The 20543-nt window shown below is 44.0% G+C and overlaps 2 protein-coding genes across 6 annotated transcripts in view; one reads left to right on the top strand and one right to left on the bottom strand.

The window, feature by feature from the left end:
* The window catches only part of LOC139227553 (protein FAM227B-like), a 408664-nt gene that overhangs the window by 297560 nt on the left and 90561 nt on the right, over positions 1-20543 (top strand). For 2 of the 4 annotated variants that reach the window (XM_070858390.1, XM_070858389.1), the window contains exons 13-16: positions 826-903; positions 1165-1239; positions 6080-6131; positions 6449-7127. In XM_070858390.1, the coding sequence (XP_070714491.1) occupies positions 826-903; positions 1165-1239; positions 6080-6131; positions 6449-6535 (292 nt within the window). In that variant the 3' untranslated portion in view covers positions 6536-7127. Of the gene's footprint in view, positions 1-825; positions 904-1164; positions 1240-6079; positions 6132-6448; positions 7128-20543 lie in introns of those variants that run through there. The other 2 variants (XM_070858392.1, XM_070858391.1) reach the window with 1 other exon arrangement.
* Positions 6322-20543, bottom strand: part of galk2 (galactokinase 2) — a 166215-nt gene continuing 151993 nt past the window's right edge. For both annotated transcript variants that reach the window (XM_070858393.1, XM_070858394.1), the window contains exon 10: positions 6322-9047. In XM_070858393.1, coding sequence (XP_070714494.1) covers positions 8840-9047 — 208 coding nt within the window. In that variant the 3' untranslated portion in view covers positions 6322-8839. The remainder of the gene's footprint in view (positions 9048-20543) is intronic.

Genomic DNA, 20543 nt, shown 5'->3' with positions numbered 1-20543 from the left:
AACGGCCAATACTGCCGAGAAACTGGGTGGTGAAAGAGTGCAAATTCTAGCCCCATATATTTTACATGGATAATGCAAAAACATTCTAAGAAAAACTGATCTAACAAAATGTGTTAAAAAATATTTTTCACATGGAAAAAAAACCCAATATTGTGAACAATATATTTTAATGAAAAATGAATCTTCCATTCCAAAAACCATTGTTAGAAGTGAAAGTGGCCCAGTCACATGGAGGTTTGTTCTAAGGAAGTTCATAGTTCACAAGTTCAGTAACCAAATTAGAATGTTATAATAATGATGAAATTATTTTTTTAAATAAACACTCAGCAGTAATTTTGTTGCCATACCAATTTGTCCTCAAGTTAAAGATTATCCATTCTGTTTTACCTTTCCATCAACCTGAACCATTAATTCACAATTTGCTGGGGTGGGCTAACATGGTGGTATCAATCTGTTACAAAGAACTATTCAGCCAAATGTAAGCCTGTAGCACACGAGTCTAATTTGGGGCTGGATTTAAGTTTTGAATTAATTTGTTGGTGATTAAACTTTCAATGCTAAGCCTTGACCTTTAACGAAGCCTACGGTTGTGTTCATTATCCCAGGAGACTTCAAAATTATGTTGACTTGCACAGAACTGATTTGGACCCCATTTTTAACAAAATTGCTAGTGTTGTTTTTGGCTCCGTTTTGTTAACTTGTCCTCTATCTTTAAGCATGAAATTGCAAGATTAATGAGAAAAAAATAATGAGCCAATTACCATCTTAGGACACTAAATAGTCCTAAAATAGTTAGCGTTTTAACTTTAACTGGAACCAATGCACGCCACTCGCTCCAACCTACCAAGATGTTATCAAAGAAACTAAGAGGTTCTCGGACAATCTCCACCAGAAAAATATTGAGTAAGTTAAAAGTCTCCACTTTATTTGGCTTTAGGTCACACTATCACTTGAAAATTGTCTTTATTTAAAAAAATATGTAAGCAAAATTTGTGATTTCACAGTAAAGTTTACATCTGTATTATGCTGCAATGCTAATTGAATACTATCTTATACAGTATGCAATTAATGCAGTTGTGCATATAGAATTGTGATTGCTAAATAATTCACCCGTACTAATTTTTTTTCTGCCGTTTATCTTTTCCTTGTTCCCCTGTCCTTAAGGCTACATGAGCAAACCCGAAAGGCAATTGCAAAAATAAAGTGGGACCAGATCCAGTTTAACAAAAAAATTGACAGGTTTGTACTACTTTTGTACAAAATGCTATTGATGAGCCTGAGATTTTTATATTGCCTGAAGTAATGATATGGCAATTGCTGACTGTGTTACCAAAACTACGACACTGCTTTTGTGAGCACGTTAATGGTGAGATGGGAGAAATGCATATTATTGATGTAGCCCCTGGGTTCTGCCTATACAGCATTTGGAATAACATTTTCACATTTAAAAACTAGGACATGTCATACTGTGATCAGTGCTGTTCCTTTTTAAATATATTATGCCTGCAAAGACACAATAGCCTACACAAATTTATGGCTGTTAACATATAGCTCAATTAAGTTTTTACTGGACTTACAGTATGTAATGAAGGCAAAAACACTGGAATTATTTAAAAATCAGGTGAATACTATGACTGTACGGTCACTAGATCACAAGATAATTATGAACTTCCTGATATCCATCCCAAATTTGCCTTTTATAAGTTTGAACCCATGTCCCTTGGTTCTACTTTAATTTAAAGCAATTTTCCAGATTTATCTTTTCTATACAGATTATTAGCTTGTATACCGCTATAAGATTGCCTCTTCAACACCTCCTTTCACAGCTGAGGAAGTAGATGAGGAAAATCTGGTAGACGTTGTCTACCTGGACTTTACAAAGCCTTTGATAAGGTACCTCACACTATGATACATCACAAGATAGAATATTGTGGCATTGGTGGGAATTTGATACGTTGGAATAGGAATTGCTCCAATCCCACAACCAAAAAGTTGTACTTAATGGATGTGGTTCAGCCTGGAGGCATGTTACTAGTGGTGCCCCCCAGGGATTGGTCATAGACCAATCTTTATAAAGGCCTGGACAGTAGTGTTGGGAGCATGGTTAGTGAAGTTGGAGATGACAGAAAAATCTATGCAAGGGTTAAGACAGTGGAGGAGTGCCATCAAATACAAAAAGATTTTCGGGGCAAAAACAGAGGTGGGCCGGGAAAGTTATCGCCCGAGTAAAGTCTGCGCTGTGTGGAACAATTTTTACCATCTGGGCTCTGCGCTAGGGGCTCAGTGCAAAGGGAGGTGTTGTACAACTTTTGCGGTGCAAAAATGGGAACCTCGCCAACTAAAGTGCAGGACCGGGAGCGCTCTGAGAGAGGCCTTGGAAGGGGAAAAGAAAAAACAAAACAAAAAAATCACAAACATTCCAAAAACATTGCCCACGCCACCACAACACAAATTGCTACTGTTGTGTATCTGTAAAGCATGCACTCGCATGTCCCGCCACCAGCGATCTCATCCCCTGAAGTCCCAAGGGATCCCAGCATCCCTTGGGAGCATTGTATATAAGCCGGCCCCTAAGGCCTGTCCCTCACTCTGGAGTGTCTTATTAAAGACTGAGGAACACAATAACTGGCGACGAGAATATGAATCCAAAGCAACGATGCAGCAAAATGTGGGCATCCTGGAGAAGTTCTCGGAGGGTGAGGACTGGGAAGCCTATGTTGAATGGCTAGACCAGTACTTTGTAGCCAACGAGCTGGACGGAGAAGGAAGCGCTGCAAAAAGGAGAGCCGTTTTCCTCACAGTCTGCGGGGCACCGACCTACAGTCTCATGAAGAATCTTCTGGCTCCGGTGAAACCCACAGATAAGTCATAAGAGGAGCTGTGTACACTGGTTCGGGAGCATCTTAACCCGAGGGAGAGCGTGCTGATGGCGAGGTATCGGTTCTACACGTGCCAGCGATCTGAAGGTCAGGAAGTGGTGAGCTACGTCGCCGAGCTAAGGCAACTTGCAGGACAATGAGTTTGATGGCTACCTGGAGCAAATGCTCAGACTTTTTTGTACTGGGCATTGGCCACGAGACCATCCTACGAAAACTTTGACTGTAGAGACACCAACCCTCAGTCAGGCCATTGCGATAGCACAGGCGTTTATGTTCACCAGTGATAACACAAAACAAATCTCTCAGCACACAAGTTCTAGCAATGTTCATAAATTAACTGGAACTGTGTTTGTGAGCAGAAATGTACAGGGCAGAACCCACAAGTCTGCAACTGCCAGCAGGCCTCAGGTGACCCAGATGACTCAGAGTCCAACAAAGGATGAATGCAAGGCAATTCACACCTTGTTGGCGTTGTGGAGGCTTCCATTCAGCCTATTCATGCTGCTTCAAAGGGTATGTTTGCAAGAGCTGTGGAACAATGGGGCACCTCCAGCGAGCTTGCAAACGAGCTGCAAGCTCTGCAAAACTTGCTAACCACCACGTGGCAGAAGATTGGTTCATGGTGCATCAAAGCAATTTTGAGCATCAAAGAGGCAGATGCTGAAGTACACGGGTTGCACACATTTTCGATGAAATGTCCACCTATAATGCTGAACGTAACATTGAATGGCTTACCTGTAGCCATGGAACTGGACACTGGCACTAGCCAATTCATCATGAGTAAAAAGACGTTTGAGAGACTGGTGCAACAAGGCATTCAGACCAACCCTGAGCCCCATCCACACGAAACTGAGAATGTACACCAAAGAGCTCATCTCTGTCCTGGGCAGCGCCATGGTCAAGGTCACCTACGAGGGCATGGTGCACGAACTGCCACTCTGGATTGTCCCGGGCGATGGCCCCACACTGCTTGGAAGGAGCTGGCTGGGCAAAATCCGCTGGAACTGGGATGACATCCGAGCGCTATCACATGTCGATGAGGCCTCATGTACCCAGGTTCTTAACAAATGTCCTTCCCTTTTTGAGCCAGGCATTGGAAACTTTTCCAGGGCGAAGGTGCGGATCCACTTGGTCCCAGAGGCACGACCCATTCACCACAAGGCGCGAGCGGTACCTCACATGATGAGGGAGAGAGTGGAAATCGAGCTGGACAGGCTGCAACTTGAGGGCATCATCTCCCCAGTGGAATTCAGCGAGTGGGCCAGCCCAATTATTCCAGCACTCAAGAGTGATGGCACGGTCAGGATTTGCGGCGATTTATAAAGTAATTATTAATCATTTCTCGCTACAGGACCAATACCCGCAGCCTAAGGCAGACGACCTATTTGCGATGCTGGGAAGAAGGCAAGATGTTCACCAAGCTCGACCTGACTTCAGCCTACATGACGCAGGAGCTGGAGGAGTCTTCAAAGGGCCTCACCTGCATCAACATGCACAAGGGACTGTTCATTTACAACAGATGCCCGTTTGGAATTCGGTCGGCTGCAGCGATCTTCCAGAGAAACATGGAGAGCCTACTCAAGTCGGTACCACACACGGTGGTCTTTCAGGACGACATATTGGTCACGGGTCAGGACACCGCCGAGCACCTATAAAACCTGGAGGAGGTCCTCCAGCGACTGGATTGCGTAGGGCTGTGGCTGAAGAGGTCGAAATGCGTCTTCATGGCAACAGAAGTGGAGTTTTTGGGGAGAAAGATTGCGGCGGACGGCATTTGGCCCACAGACGCCAAGACAGAGGTTATCAGGAACGCGCCCAGGCCACAGAACGTCAAGGAGCTGCGGTCGTTCCTGGGCCTCCTCAACTATTTTGGTGATTTCCTACCCTTTTAGAGCACCTACATGTGTTATTGCGCAAAGGTGAAAACTGGGTATGGGAAAAAAAACAAGTTTTCCCTGGCGGTCATCGCGGGGCGCGTTTTGGGGCGTACGGGTTAGGTGCGAGTTGAGACTACAGCCAGCGTCGCAACAAGAGGTGTTGCACACCCAGTATGGCTCTTCCTGGCAGTGCTTCTAAGTGTTGCTGCAAAACCCAATTGGAGGATCGCGACCGGACGCAAAAGACCTTGCTGCCCCATTTCTCACCGCTCCGGGACGAAACCCGGAGTGCAAAGGACCCGAAAATCCAGCCCTTTGATGTACTAGGGGAGTGGGCCACACAATGGCAAATGTAGTGCCATGCATGTTGGTAGGGCCAACAAAGAACACACTTATCATTTTCTGGGAACAATACTGAGAGAGCTTGAGAGAGAAAACGATCTAGATGTTGTTTTGCACAAATAGTTGAAGGTTTATGATCAATGTAGAGAATCTGTAGCTAAAGCTAACAGGGTATTGGGTATTAATAGAACCATTCAGTATAAATCAAAGGGCACCATTTTGTCACTGTACAGGTTGCTGGTCAGACTGTGCCCAGTTTTTGGTCCATTCACATGGTGGGTGATATAGTCGCCTTGGAAAAGGTTCAGAGGAGAGATACAGGAATGATTTATAGCTTAAAGAACCTGAGCTACTTAGATATATTAAGGACCTTGGTCTATTTACTTTAAGAGCAACCTCATCCACATTCAGCTCTTCACACTATCAATGCAGTAATGCTCGGTAAGTTTCCTTTACAGTACTGGCTAGCAAAATGCTGCCAACACAACAGGAAGCGGACTGAAAACTCTGATGTGAAGGTGTTCTGCGGGCACTGGCCTTGTATCAGACATATAACGTAAAAACAGCATAAAGATTAGAATTCTGGAGAGAATACAATTTGCATCCTTCGGTTTGGAAGCAGAAAAACTGATCCAGCAAAAAAAAAAGGCAGGGTCCAGTTTTTGAACACTATCCAGTAATCTCCATTGAAAAGAGCAGATTGTGTGAATGTTGGATGAGGACAGATTGTGGCTTGCTGTGATGCCGTCCACAGTTGAATAGGTTCTCGCACTCGAGACTTAAATATGAAAATTGTCCTTTTGGGACCACTAGACTGCCAACACCTATGGAACCGTACCACAGCACCTTCAGGAGAGGTGGGGAGAAAATTGTATAAAAACCTGGTAGTCATAAAGTTAAAAGTGTCAATTCATTACAGAATTCAAGTTCATTTCCCTCAAGGGAAGAAACTGTAACCTTTTTTTGTCTGCATCACACAAGGCTGAAAAATGAGCTCTTCAATAACGAAGATTATGAAGATTATGACGATGAGGTAAATTTGTATTGTTTGTTGAAGCTTTACAATTGAACTCCTCCATTCATTGATGCTATTTATGACTTGTATTATTCATCCTATGAAACGGATACATTTAACACCATTCTGTAATTACAGTATGAAAAGAACTTTAATAATGCAAGAATGAAACTTTTGGCAAAAAAATACATTATTTAATGAATGAGGCATTAGTTACAAAACCACACTGGAATAGATCTGCTAACAGTTTAACAATTATCATGTTTCTTGAACTTAAAAACTAGATAGATAATGTATTTGAAGCATTAGGTTTTACTTTTGTTCAATTCCTGTAGGACAAGGAAGTTCAAATTACAAAACGTCAATCATCGATGGATAGTACACATAATACATGCCATAACTGTTTCAAAATGTTATTATAAAATGAATTACTATTGTGAATGTGTAAAAATGTGTCCTCACAAACGATTATCTTTCTGTTTTGTAGTAGGCATAAGTGCCAGCCAATATATGTATTGATAATTTACCGATACTTTTATTTGTTACTGAACAGAGTTTGTAAGCTAGTTTGTAAACTAACTGAGAATTCATTCACATTTTTTGAACCCCCATCTTATCCATTTTACTTGTCTTGCCACATCCACATAGGCATCGGTGCCAATCAACACTCAAGGGTAGGAACTCATCTCGGAGTCAAAAGGTCACAGATTCAAGACCCACTCTACGGGCCCAAGTTTCAGCCTCAGTTGCTCCTGATTTTTTGGAGCAACTGGTGCAGAACGGAGTATCTTAGAAATTCAAATTCTCGGCATTTAGTTTGCTCCAGTTCTAGTCAGTTAGAACAGTTTCACTTTGGAACAGAATTTTTTTTTCAAAAGGGGGTGTGTCCGGCCACTTACGCCTGTTTTCAAAGTTTCGTCAGTGAAAACTTACTCCAAACTAAGAGAAGATTTTTGTACGCTCGAAAAAACCTTGTCTATACTTTAGAAAATCAGGCGTAGGTTACAAATCAGGCGTAGGGAATGGGAGGGGGGGGGGGGGTTTAAAGGGAAGTTTACAAACATTAAACACTTCAGTTTTACAAATAAAGACCCATCATCAATAATAAATGATAAAAACATCAATAAATCAATCCAAAAAAATTAATAAACCATTTTCTACTTACCGACTGCAGCACCGGGAGCCCTCCAACAGCATGCTGGGATCCCCCCCCCCCCGCCCCCTCCAGTGTGTCTCTGTCAGTGTCTCTATCTCTCTCTGTCTGTGTGTGTGTGTGTGTCTCTGTCTGTCAATGTCTGTGTTTCTGATGGGGAGGGAGGGGGAAGGGGGGAGGGGGGAAGGGGAAGTCTGAACGGGCTCGTCCCCAGCACCAGATTTACAGGTAGGTGCCGTCGGGTCTAGGGTCGGGAGCGCGGAGGGAGGTCGGGTCCGGTCCGGGGGGGTGGCGGTCGGGTTGGTTCGGGTAAGGGGGCGGGGGGGAGGGAGGTCAGGTTGGGTCGGGTCCGGTCCGGGTGGGTGGGGGGTGGTGTGTGTCAGGAGCGCGGATCGGGGGGGGTGGTAGGGAGGTTCGGGTCGAGGGATGGAGGGAGAGGGAGGTCAGGTCGGGGGGGGAAGCGTGAAAAACGGGTGTCCAGGTCGGGGCTGCGCCATTCTAGGCGCGGCCCGAAACTTGGGCCCATTAAGTTGTATGTAAACTAGGCTGTAATGACTAAGTGATGCACTGTTGGAGGTGCTATCCTCTGAATGAGACTTAGGCCCCTATTTTCCTGTCCAGGTAGATATTAAAGAGCATGAGTGGTCCCAGTGTGCTGGCAATATTCCTATCTCACTCAATATCATTAAAACAACTGGTTATTCACCTCATTGCTGTTTGTAGGATCCGGTGTGCTTTTGCTTATGTAACAACCAGTTTGATGTGCTTTGAAATGTTTCTAGAAGGTTATAAGGCACTTTATAAATACAAGTCTTTTTTATTTTGGCTCTGCATTAATTTGCCAATCTCAACCCACCCACTTCCCAAGCAAGGACACTTGATCATCATCATGTGCACTAATTAGCCACCGGCTTGAAACACCATTCTGCAGGTTTCAAATGCAGGCAGACTGGATTTCAGTGATGATTGAGTCAGACGGAACTGCAGTTTTCCTAGTGGGTAGTGTGATTAATTAATAGGGCGACCATCCTGTAACTGATCACATCCATTTCCTAATGTAAGGGTAGAAAAATATTAACAAAATATTCTAATCTTAAAGGTGCAATATGGAAAAAATCTGGCATTGGATATGTTTAACAGCAACATGAATTTTGTTTTTCATCTCCATTAGATCAGTTCAATTGTTTCCAGTGACACGTATCAGGAATTAAATATAATCGAGTTAGATATACTTGAGTGTGAAAAGGAGTATATTGAGATGCCAGAATAATCTTCACATCAATTGCTACTGCGTATTAGTTAAAGCCTCTTGTAAAACATTAAAAGTTATAATTACAATCGAAAAAAAGAGCATTTTCAGTAATGGTCTCAAGACAAATAAACAGGGTGACTGAGGAACTGTTTTGTGATTGGCTCTGCTTTCTTACAAGAATATACATTTTTCTTTTAAACAACTTTGAACAAAAGCATCTTGATAACTATTTAAAGGAACAAATAATAAGTGGAGCAGCTTACTACTTTATTTTGGGGAAAAGAAAAAGATCACCTAATTCCACATATCTTGGCACCTTATTTAGGCCTCATGATAAACTGCAGCTCCTCCTCCAGGCTGGGTGGCAAACAGGCTTTGTGTCTGCATAGCTGCTCTTTGAACATCAGCGTTGTAATAGACTTCTTGCACCTTTGTCAGGAAACGATCCAACTTGTCAGTGGGCACCATTGACACTGTGCAGCCTCCCCATCCTGCACCAGTTAGCCGTGAGCCAACAGCACCAGATTGCCTGAAAAAGTCAATAATAATTAACGTAAATGCTATCAGTCAGAAAATGAACTTTCATTTTTCATGTTACAATTATCTATACACACTAACTCTGTTCTGGATTTATGTAAGAATTTCCTGTCTAATTGCGATCACTTTATTTTGGGGAAAAGACAGACAAGGACCACCCATCTACCATTAAGATGCTGGTTTCACAGGGCACACATCTTTATTTCCCCTCAGTGCTGAGGGTGCTTGGTGCTAGGGAATGGAACGTTTCCCAGGTCAGATATAGCACAACCATATACAAAGTAAAGCTCCCTCTACTCTGCCTCAACCTCAGAAGTACACCTTGTACAGCACTAGTATAATATTTTTGATATTCCCCACACCAGCCATCCTATTCAGCAAATAATTACAGTAAATGGAGTCTTGCTGAGGGAGATTGCCAATTAGTGAAAATTAAGGACATCGTATGCTACAGGACCATGCCTACCACAAATTGGATTAAGACTGCCCCAACTCATTTTAAATATGACTCGTAGCCAGCAGTTCAGTGCAGACATTCGTCCCATCAATCTGGGATGGATTTGAATCCAGGTCACAAAGCTAAAAGGCCAATGTTTACTCATTGTTGCCACCTAGCATTAGTGAGATTTACAGTATTACTGACGAGCAGCGTTTAAAAACCAGCGGCAGCATCCGAGTCCATCACGGACTCAGAGCTGAATGTTTCTTTTACTCTCTGTGCCCATACCCCTAATTTCAAGCAAAGCAAAACAATCTGTACGATCAGAATGTGTCACAAGAGCTTCCATATTTTGTTTCAAAACAATTAAGTTTAAAAAAAATTGCATCTGCTCTTTAATTGGTGCTTTATTGCATATAAAGACTGATAGAAGATGCAAGGATTTCATCTCTTCTTCGCATAAGAAAAGGCTGCCCCCAGGATAGGTGAGCAGGAAATTCCATCTCCAGCTCCTCAAGGTCAGTTGCTGGTGTAACACCTATTATACATTCAACTATTAAAATACATATTTTGAGGGAAGTATTACTGGTTTTTAAGACCAGATTGTGTCTGTGATCACTCAGCATACTGCCACTTTCCTGAACACAGTTGCAATTTAAAATCAAATGTTGGTTTCAAAAATGGGTTCAACAGACATCCAATTTCAATCAGGGAGAGATGGAGACTAACTTATATCTAGTAGATTCAGAGTTGGCAGCAGACGCATTTCAGATAATTGCACTTACACCCTGTGCACCTGAATTGTGTTGCGGACAATTTTTCCATTCACTCAGAGGGTGTAGCAGACATTGCTGGAAACCCAGAAGCAGTACTCAACGAGTTCACCCTAAGCAGCACTGATTACTATTTAGACTTTAAGGATTTTACAGGCTACAGCTATGCAATCCTAAATAAGAATATTACAGGTTCCAAAGATCATTTTCAATCTATTTCTATTATGCCTCAAATGAGACCATAGAAACATAGAAATATAGAAAATAGGTGCAGGAGTAGGCCATTCGGCCCTTCTAGCCTGCACCGCCATTCATAGAAACATAGAAAATAGGTGCAGGAGTAGGCCATTCGGCCCTTCTAGCCTGCACCGCCATTCAATGAGTTCATGGCTGAACATGCAACTTCAGTACCCCATTCCTGCTTTCTCACCATACCCCTTGATTCCCCTAGTAGTAAGGACTTCATCTAACTCCTTTTTGAATATATTTAGTGAATTGGCCTCAACAACTTTCTGTGGTAGAGAATTCCACAGGTTCACCACTCTCTGGGTGAAGACATTCCTCCTCATCTCGGTCCTAAATGGCTTCCCCCTTATCCTTAGACTGTGTCCCCTGGTTCTGGACTTCCCCAACATTGGGAACATTCTTCCTGCATCTAACCTGTCTAACCCCGTCAGAATTTTAAACGTTTCTATGAGGTCCCCTCTCACTCTTCTGAACTCCAGTGAATACAAGCCCAGTTGATCCAGTCTTTCTTGATGGGTCAGTCCCGCCATCCCGGGAATCAGTCTGGTGAACCTTCGCTGCACTCCCTCAATAGCAAGAATGTCCTTCCTCAGGTTAGGAGACCAAAACTGTACACAATACTCCAGGTGTGGCCTCACCAATGCCCTGTACAACTGTAGCAACACCTCCCTGCCCCTGTACTCAAATCGCCTTGCTATGAAGGCCAACATGCCATTTGCTTTCTTAACCGCCTGCTGCACCTGCATGCCAACCTTCAATGACTGATGTACCACGACACCCAGGTCTCTTTGCACCTCCCCTTTTCCTAATCTGTCACCATTCAGATAATAGTCTGTCTCTCTGTTTTTACCACCAAAGTGGATAACCTCACATTTATCCACATTATACTTCATCTGCCATGCATTTGCCCACTCACCTAACCTATCCAAGTCGCTCTGCAGCCTCACAGCATCCTCCTCGCAGCTCACACTGCCACCCAACTTAGTGTCATCCGCAAATTTGGAGATACTACATTTAATCCCCTCATCTAAATCATTAATGTACAGTGTAAACAGCTGGGGCCCTAGCACAGAACCTTGCGGTACCCCACTAGTCACTGCCTGCCATTCTGAAAAGTACCCATTTACTCCTACTCTTTGCTTCCTGTCTGACAACCAGTTCTCAATCCATGTCAGCACACTACCCCCAATCCCATGTGCTCTAACTTTGCACATCAATCTCTTGTGTGGGACCTTGTCAAACGCCTTCTGAAAGTCCAAATATACCACATCAACTGGTTCTCCCTTGTCCACTCTACTGGAAACATCCTCAAAAAATTCCAGAAGATTTGTCAAGCATGATTTCCCTTTCACAAATCCATGCTGACTTGGACCTATCATGTCACCTCTTTCCAAATGCACTGCTATGACATCCTTAATAATTGATTCCATCATTTTACCCACTACCGATGTCAGGCTGACCGGTCTATAATTCCCTGTTTTCGCTCTCCCTCCTTTTTTAAAAAGTGGGGTTACATTGGCTACCCTCCACTCTATAGGAACTGATCCAGAGTCAATGGAATATTGGAAAATGACTGTCAATGCATCCACTATTTCCAAGGCCACCTCCTTAAGTACTCTGGGATGCAGTCCATCAGGCCCTGGGGATTTATCGGCCTTCAATCCCATCAATTTCCCCAACACAATTTCCCGGCTAATAAGGATTTCCCTCAGTTCCTCCTCCTTACTAGACCCCCCGAACCCTTTTATAACCGGAAGGTTATTTGTGTCCTCCTTCGTGAATACCGAACCAAAGTACTTGTTCAATTGGTCCGCCATTTCTTTGTTCCCCGTTATGACTTCCCCTGATTCTGACTGCAGGGGACCTACGTTTGTCTTTACTAACCTTTTTCTCTTTACATATCTATAGAAAGTTTTGCAATCCGTCTTAATGTTCCCTGCAAGCTTCTTCTCATACTCCATTTTCCCTGTCCTAATCAAACCCTTTGTCTTCCTCTGCTGAGTTCTAAATTTCTCCCAGTCCCCAGGTTCGCTGCTATTTCTGGCCAATTTGTATGCCACTTCCTTGGCTTTAATACTATCCCTGATTTCCCTTGATAGCCACGGTTGAGCCACCTTCCCTTTTTTATTTTTATGCCAGACAGGAATGTACAATTGTTGTAGTTCATCCATGCGGTCTCTAAATGTCTGCCATTGCCCATCCACAGTCAACCCCTTAAGTATCATTCGCCAATCCATCCCAGCCAATTCACGCCTCATACCTTCAAAGTTAGCCTTCTTGAAGTTCTGGACCATGGTCTCTGAATTAACCGTTTCATTCTCCATCCTAATGCAGAATTCCACCATATTATGGTCACTCTTCCCCAAGGGGCCTCGCACAACGAGATTGCTAATTAATCCTCTCTCATTACATAACACCCTGTCTAAGATGGCCTCCCCCCTAGTTGGTTCCTCGACATATTGGTCTAAAAAACCATCCCTTATGCACTCCAGGAAATCCTCCTCCACCGTATTGTTTCCAGTTTGGTTAGCCCAATCTATGTGCATATTAAAGTCACCCATTATAACTGCTGCACCTTTATTGCATGCACCCCTAATTTCCTGTTTGATGCCCTCCCGAACATCACTACTACTGTTTGGAGGTCTGTACACAACTCCCACTAACGTTTTTTGCCCTTTGGTGTTCTGTAGCTCTACCCATATAGATTCCACATCATCCAAGCTAATGTCCTTCCTAACTATTGCCTTAATCTCCTCCTTAACCAGCAATGCTACCCCACCTCCTTTTCCTTTTATTCTATTCTTCCTGAATGTTGAATACCCCTGGATGTTGAGTTCCCAGCCCTGATCATCCTGGAGCCACGTCTCCGTAATCCCAATCACATCATATTTGTTAACATCTATTTGCACAGTTAATTCATCCACCTTATTGCGGATACTCCTTGCATTAAGACACAAAGCCTTTAGGCTTGTTTTTTTAACACCCTCTGTCCTTTTAGAATTTTGCTGTACAATGGTCCTTTTTGTTCTTTGCCTTGGGTTTCTCTGCCCTCCACTTTTCCTCATCTCCTTTCTGTCTTTTGCTTTTGCCTCCTTTTTGTTTCCCTCTATCTCCCTGCATTGGTTCCCATCCCCCTGCCATATTAGTTTAACTCCTCCCCAACAGCACTAGCAAACACTCCCCCGAGGACATTGGTTCCGATTCTGCCCAGGTGCAGACCGTCCGGATTGTACTGGTCCCACCTCCCCCAGAACCGGTTCCAATGCCCCAGGAATTTGAATCCCTCCCTGCTGCACCATTGCTCAAGCCACGTATTCATCTGAGCTATCCTGCGATTCCTACTCTGACTAGCACGTGGCACTGGTAGCAATCCCGAGATTACTACTTTTGAGGTCCTACTTTTTAATTTAGCTCCTAGCTCCTTAAATTCATTTCGTAGGACCTCATCCCTTTTTTTACCTATGTCGTTGGTACCAACGTGCACCACGACAACTGGCTGTTCTCCCTCCCTTTTTAGAATGTCCTGCACCCGCTCCGAGACATCCTTGACCCTTGCACCAGGGAGGCAACATACCATCCTGGAGTCTCGGTTGCGGCCGCAGAAACGCCTATCTATTCCCCTTACAATTGAATCCCCTATCACTATCGCTCCCCCACTCTTTTTCCTGCCCTCCTGTGCAACAGAGCCAGCCACGGTGCCATGAACTTGGCTGCTGCTGCCCTCTCCTGATGAGTCATCCCCCTCCTGATGAGTCATCCCCCTCAACAGTACTCAAAGCAGTGTATCTGTTTTGCAGTGGGATGACCACAGGGGACCCCTGCACTACCTTCCTTGCACTACTCTTCCTGCTGGTCTTCCATTCCCTTGCTGGCTGTGGACCCTTCTCCTGCGGTAAGACCAACTCGCTCCACGTGCTACTCACGTCATTCTCAGCATCGTGGATGCTCTAGAGTGAATCCACCTTCAGCTCCAACTCCGCAACGCGGACCGTCAGGAGCCAGAGGTGGATACACTTCCCGCACATGTAGTCGTCAGGGACACTGGTGTTGTCCCCGAGTTCCCACATGGTACAGGAGGAGCATATCACGTGACCGAGCTGTCCTGCCATGACTTAACCCTTAGATACACTTAAATTGGTGACAACAATGTTAAAAGTTACTGACTAATAAAGAAAAAGAAAAACTACTCACCAATCAGCAGCCAATCACTTACCACGTTGGCTGTGATGTCACCTTTTGATTTCTTTCTACTTCTTTTTTGCCTTCTCTCCCAGCTGGAGCTGCACTGGTCCCCGGACTGCTGAGCCTTTTATAGGCCGCTGCCTCTCTCGACGCTCCCCGGACTGCTGAGCCTTTTATAGGCCGCTGTCTCTCTTGACTCCCGCCTCTCTCGATGCTCCCCGGACTGCTGAGCCTTTTATAGGCCGCTGTCTCTCTCGACTCCCGCCTCTCTCGACACTCCCCGGACTGCTGAGCCTTTTATAGGCCCCTGTCTCTCTCGACTCCCGCCTCTCTCGACGCTCCCCGGACTGCTGAGCCTTTTATAGGCCGCTGTCTCTCTCGACTCCCGCCTCCCCCACACGCTCCCCGGACTGCTGAGCCTTTTATAGGCCGCTGCCTCTCTCGACTCCCGCCTCCCACCATTTGTCCACGAGACATGAAACCATATTAGACATGACAAAGTAAGGTGCAAAATTCTGAACTGAGAAAAGAGGAAGAATAGGAAGATGCCAGCACAAATGTTTACTCTATGTTAGAATGTGCTCATTGTAACTTTCGTGAGCTCAATATCAGCTTCATGTTCAACAGAGATAGGAACCTAAGAGATAGGAGCAGGAGTAAGCCATATGGACCATCAAGCCTGCTCTGCCATTCAATAAGATCATGGCTGAACTTCTACATCAATTCCACTTTCCAGCCTTATCCCCATATTCCAGAGGACTGAATAACACAATGGGATTAGCATGCTGTTCCTTAACCTTTAGGTCCTGGGTTCAATTCCAAACCGAGAGGAGGAAAGTTTTTTCTCCGCTTTCTGAAAGGGCCCTACGTGAAGTTTAAATCTAGTAACTACTGGGCTCCAACAGCTACTAAATGGAAGTCTCATTCACAAAATACAGCCAGTGTGGAAGGTTATGATTTATTTAATTGGTTCAGTAAAGAGTGCTTGTTTGAGGTTAGATTAAGGCACAGCAGTCTCAGTTTCCAAAGGCTCACTGGTAGCAGGCACAGGTCATAAAATCTGATCTGCATCCTCGTGTACCTGAATTGCACCACGCTCAACTTTCCTCTGCAATTTAAGGGAGAAAATGAGGCTGCGCTATAATCATACGTGGGCCTTACTTGAATAGAATTATTTGGTAAAACCAGTGCTATGCTGAATCTCCCTAGTTCAAATGAAGCTCTTCTCACACCATGTGCCTCACCCATCCATATAAAATGGGAACATGGGTTTTCCTTGGACCTGGCCTGCTCAAGTAGGCTTTACAAAGAGAGATATAATTTCAGTTGTTCGTATGTGTCACATTTTCAATTACATTTTGCTTCATGCATTACTTATTTTATCTGCTGCTGGGTTAGTCTGTCAATTTTGCTTTTTTCTGTTCCCCTAATAGTACTTTTCTTCATTATTCTTGGTTGCCGGTGACATTTAAAATGTACCACACATGGGGGCCGAATGTCAGCTCCCCAAAAAGGCCACTTACCGGCAGAAAGCGGCGGCCAGGCAGCGGAGTCGAGCGGCCACCGACTTCCGGTCCAATGGCCGCCGCCAGCGAAATTTAGCTCGGGGATTTTTTTGGCAGTCCCCATGTCAGCCCCGCTACTGTCGACTGTCCTAAGTGCGTCATCAAAGGGCGCACCGCTGATCTCCCACACATCCATCGCGCATCCCGCGAAATTTAGGTGCAAAAATCTTTAATTCGCGGTGCCCCCGACAGTTTTTTCTGTCAGTGCACCTTGCTTTCACTCTGGCACCCCTTCAAGGGGAGGGTGCACTGCCGCGGCCGCCATTTTTTTTTTGTCGGGCCGACAATTATGCCCCCCGACAACAGGCAGCCTAGCACCCCCTCTTGGGTGTCAGATCACTAGCCTGGCCAAAATCTTCCCTGGTGGCCCAGTGAACCGAAGTTTCAAAGTGCCGAAGGCTCTCCCCTTTAAGTGAAGGGGAAAACGTAGTGATGCACACGCGTCATGTCGTCGTCTCCACTCCTCTGGCGGCTGAAAAACACTTCGGGAGCAGAAGGTGAGACCCGTTTCGGGCAAAAGTAAATTTCGGCCCCATGATGGTGAGCCTGGGCATTGTATGCTTCACAAGACAGGCGGTAACCAACTTCTACTGCCTTCGGCAGGATAACCAGCAGACAACATCTGATACTTTTATTGGAAGAACCAACCCTGTGACAGTTGACACATCGCCCCATGTAACTCCAGCAGCAAGGCTAGGAAATCAGACGGAGAAAACTGTGCTGGAAACCCCAAACCCTTCAGCCCAATTTACATGGGCACATTCTATAGTCAGGAATTCAACATCCGACATACTTGCTATAATTTATAATTTACACCCTAGCAACGGCAAATGCGTGTCTGTCAGTGGGGGGGCTTTTACAATTTAAAGGACCACCTTAGCTATACAATTAATTCCAGGGTGATTGCACAGCCTAAGGCAGGATCAAGGGAGATTTTTTTTTAAATAAAGCATTTTGGGGCAAGTACGGAACCCCACCCCCAGCCACACTTTGCGTAGTAAGTGTCCAAATCCTGCTACACAATTTCCGCCCCCCCCCTCCTTCTCAAGGTGGGTTATATAACAGAGGCAGGAATCCCATTGGCAATGTTTAAATTACTCCAACCCTATGAAATGGGTCAGGATTAGGAGTGCCACAATGGTGTGAGGGCAATGCCCACCCACTGGAATGGAAAATCAGGGGCAAGATGCCAATGAGACAGCACCAGCAGTGGGAACATTACTTTAATCCCTTCAAACTCTTTTCACTGTTTTCCAATAATTTAGGTAGTACGCTTTATTTTGAAAAATACATATAAAATACGTATGCTTTGATCTAATAACTAGCAACTTAAAATGCTATCCAATAATTTAGATACATTTGTCCATTAGTAATCCATCTCCACTTTCTTCTAAGGACAGAACTGTCTTTTACCAAGATCATGTAGCAAATAACTCTGCCAGATAGTGGAGGAAGCTTTTTAATCTAGAATGACACATGTGTCTGGTATGCTACTTTTTAGGTTTTGTAGTCCCTGGAAACAAAAGCTTCAAAAAAGTAGATTACTTTTCAAGAGTGTAGTATTCCTCATTCTTTGAGTCAAGTAATAATCCGCAGGCATTCAAGCCCGTGGGAGAGGTTTTCAGGACATCTGATCCTCCAAGAGTAAATGGCATCATCCCATAATATAACCTTTTCTTTTTGACAGCCCATATTTTCTCTCTTTCTGACGTAGATACCAAATTAGTATTGCTCAGAAATGAAACAAGAGGAACAATACTTCTTCCTGTCCATGGCTGTTATTTATTGCATTTTTGTTTGACATTTACTTTTTTCCTTTGTGTATGTGTAAGTGTGTGACAAAAAATATTTTTATGACAAAGGTACTTTTTTTTAAAATAAAGTGTTCGAGCTGACTTTGTGACTGCTTTCTTTCCTAAACAATACTGTTATCTGAAGCAAAATCATTTTGAACACAGCAATTCCTTTCACATCAAGGAAGGAGGGTAAGAAACTCAATATATGGAGGAGTAACTGATTCAAAAATTGGGGACTTCCGGGGTGGTGGGAATTCCTCAGGTCGTGATGCGTTGGTGACATTGGCGCTGGAATTGCGGTCTCCCTGATGGCGTACTCAGAGTACACCGTTGTAATCCATTTGAAAGGCCCCACAACTTCCAAATGGATCAAAATTTGGAACTTGCAATCTGTCAAGCCTTGACAGATCATCCGAACCGCATGGAAACAGTATTGTTGGCTCAGAGTTGGGCTTTGTGCCCAGCAATTGCCCACGAAACTCTTAAGGTTGGTAAAAGCACATGTAAGGCCTGTTTTCATCAGTGTAAGGATATAGATAAGTCTAAATTAAAAATGGTAAAATTGAAAATGATAAACATACACTTTAAATTAGTTTATGCAAATATTGGCACAGATTAAGATGTTTAAAATTATTCATCAAATTTTTTTTTTTAAATTGAGGTTGGTGCAATGAAGGGACTAATGAATAAAATTGAAATTCAGTACATATATATATATATTAGAATTATTTGGAGATTCCTTTACATATCATTAGGGAATTCCCTTCGTAAATGATTGTAATGGAATCCTCCTTTGTGATTGGAGGACCGGGCCCACGTGATCCCTGAGATTCGTGGGCCTTTACACTGCTGTACGCCTGGAGGCCTGAGACTAGAACTCTGTGGTCTGGGCACCTGGAAGTAGGTTCATAAAGGTTTCGTGGGTCGAACTGGACTGCAATTTCTATCTCATTGTAAACATGTTGGGATAATTTCCTCGGATTGCTATTTGTAGCAAAATTGTAAACATTTCTAGAAATAGTAATGGTTAAAACAATTCATTTTAAGAGGATGATGGAAAGTGTCTGACTACAAATCAGAGTGGCCCTGTCAAGCTGTGTGTGGCTGGCTGGCATACAGGTCTGAAAAATGTGCTTTCTTGTCAGACAAGAAGAGTTTATAGTCCCGGTTAAGTTTAGGCTTTTTGGCCTAGCTGCTGGCGCAAAGCTAGCCAATAGAGCAGTGAGCTAACTGCCTATAATATTGAATGATCAGCTCATTTGAAGCATTTTTTGTAGCTGCCAGTACCAACCCTGGCCTTGTCCGGGAAACTGGACTGCTGGGAGATGCACAAAATCAGGCCATCAGATCAAACTTAAAGGGATGTACACACTTTTTGTTTATGGAATGTGGGCATTGCTGGTAAGGTTGGCATTTAGTGCCCATCCCTAATTGCCCTTGAGAAGGTGGTAGTGAGCCACCTTTTTGAATCACTGCAGTCCGTTTAGTGAAGGTACTCCCATAGTCCCTTTGTCGTAGCGGTTTGGTACAACGGAGTGGCTCGCTAGGCTATTTCAGAGGGCAGTTAAGAATCAACCACATTGCTGTGGGTCTGGAGTCACATCTAGGCCAGACCGGGTAAGGACAGCAGGCTTCCTTCCCTGAAGGACATTAGTGAACCAGTTGGGTTTGGGTTTTTATGATAATCCAGTAGTTTCATGGTCACCATTTCTGATACTAGTTTTTTTAATTCCAGATTTATTTAATTAACTGAATTTAAATTTCCCCAGCTGTCATGGTGAGATTTGAACTCATGTCCCTGGATTATTAGTCCAGTAATATAACCAGTCTGCTACGTACCCCGTGGGGTGCTGCATTTGAGAACAAACATCATTTCAGCCTTTATAAAGTTGCAAAATGAATTTAAATATCCGTCGGCCTTTGCTAAGGTTACGAGGGAGCAGGAGAGAAGTGTCAGTCAAAAGTAAAGTGAAAAAAATTGCAACATCGAAGCATGAAATTAATTATGTGGGCAAATGATGGAGTGGTACAATACCCAACCCTTTTTTATAGCTGGAAAAATGGATAAGCAAGGTTTGGCAAGACAACAATGCAACATTCCTGGCAGCAGGTTGTGACCAGGGGCAGTGCTGTGTACACTAGGAGCAGGACCTGGGAACAGATGCAGGAATTCAAGGAATCTGGAATGATAAGAGTACTGACAGAGCCATGAATTGGGTAAACAGCCCAAGAGTACATGCACAAAATATTGCCTGTTGATCTGTTCGACATTTACTACTCATCTATGCCAAGCCCTCACAAACTTACAGCTTTTGTACTGCATCCCATATCTCAGTCGGGCACAGGTTCAAGCTGCAACATACAATTTGAAGGCTTTCCATTAAATGTCATCGGACATGTGCTTAATCTACCCATGCGCCCATATCCTCCTGAAGTCACTTGCAATCCTCTTCAGAATTAACCATGTTCACTGCTTTTCTGTCATGT

The sequence above is a fragment of the Pristiophorus japonicus genome, chromosome 17 (genome assembly GCF_044704955.1).
Source record: "Pristiophorus japonicus isolate sPriJap1 chromosome 17, sPriJap1.hap1, whole genome shotgun sequence".
NCBI classification, from domain to species: Eukaryota; Metazoa; Chordata; class Chondrichthyes; family Pristiophoridae; genus Pristiophorus; species Pristiophorus japonicus.
This window is presented reverse-complemented; position numbering and strand designations above follow the sequence as displayed.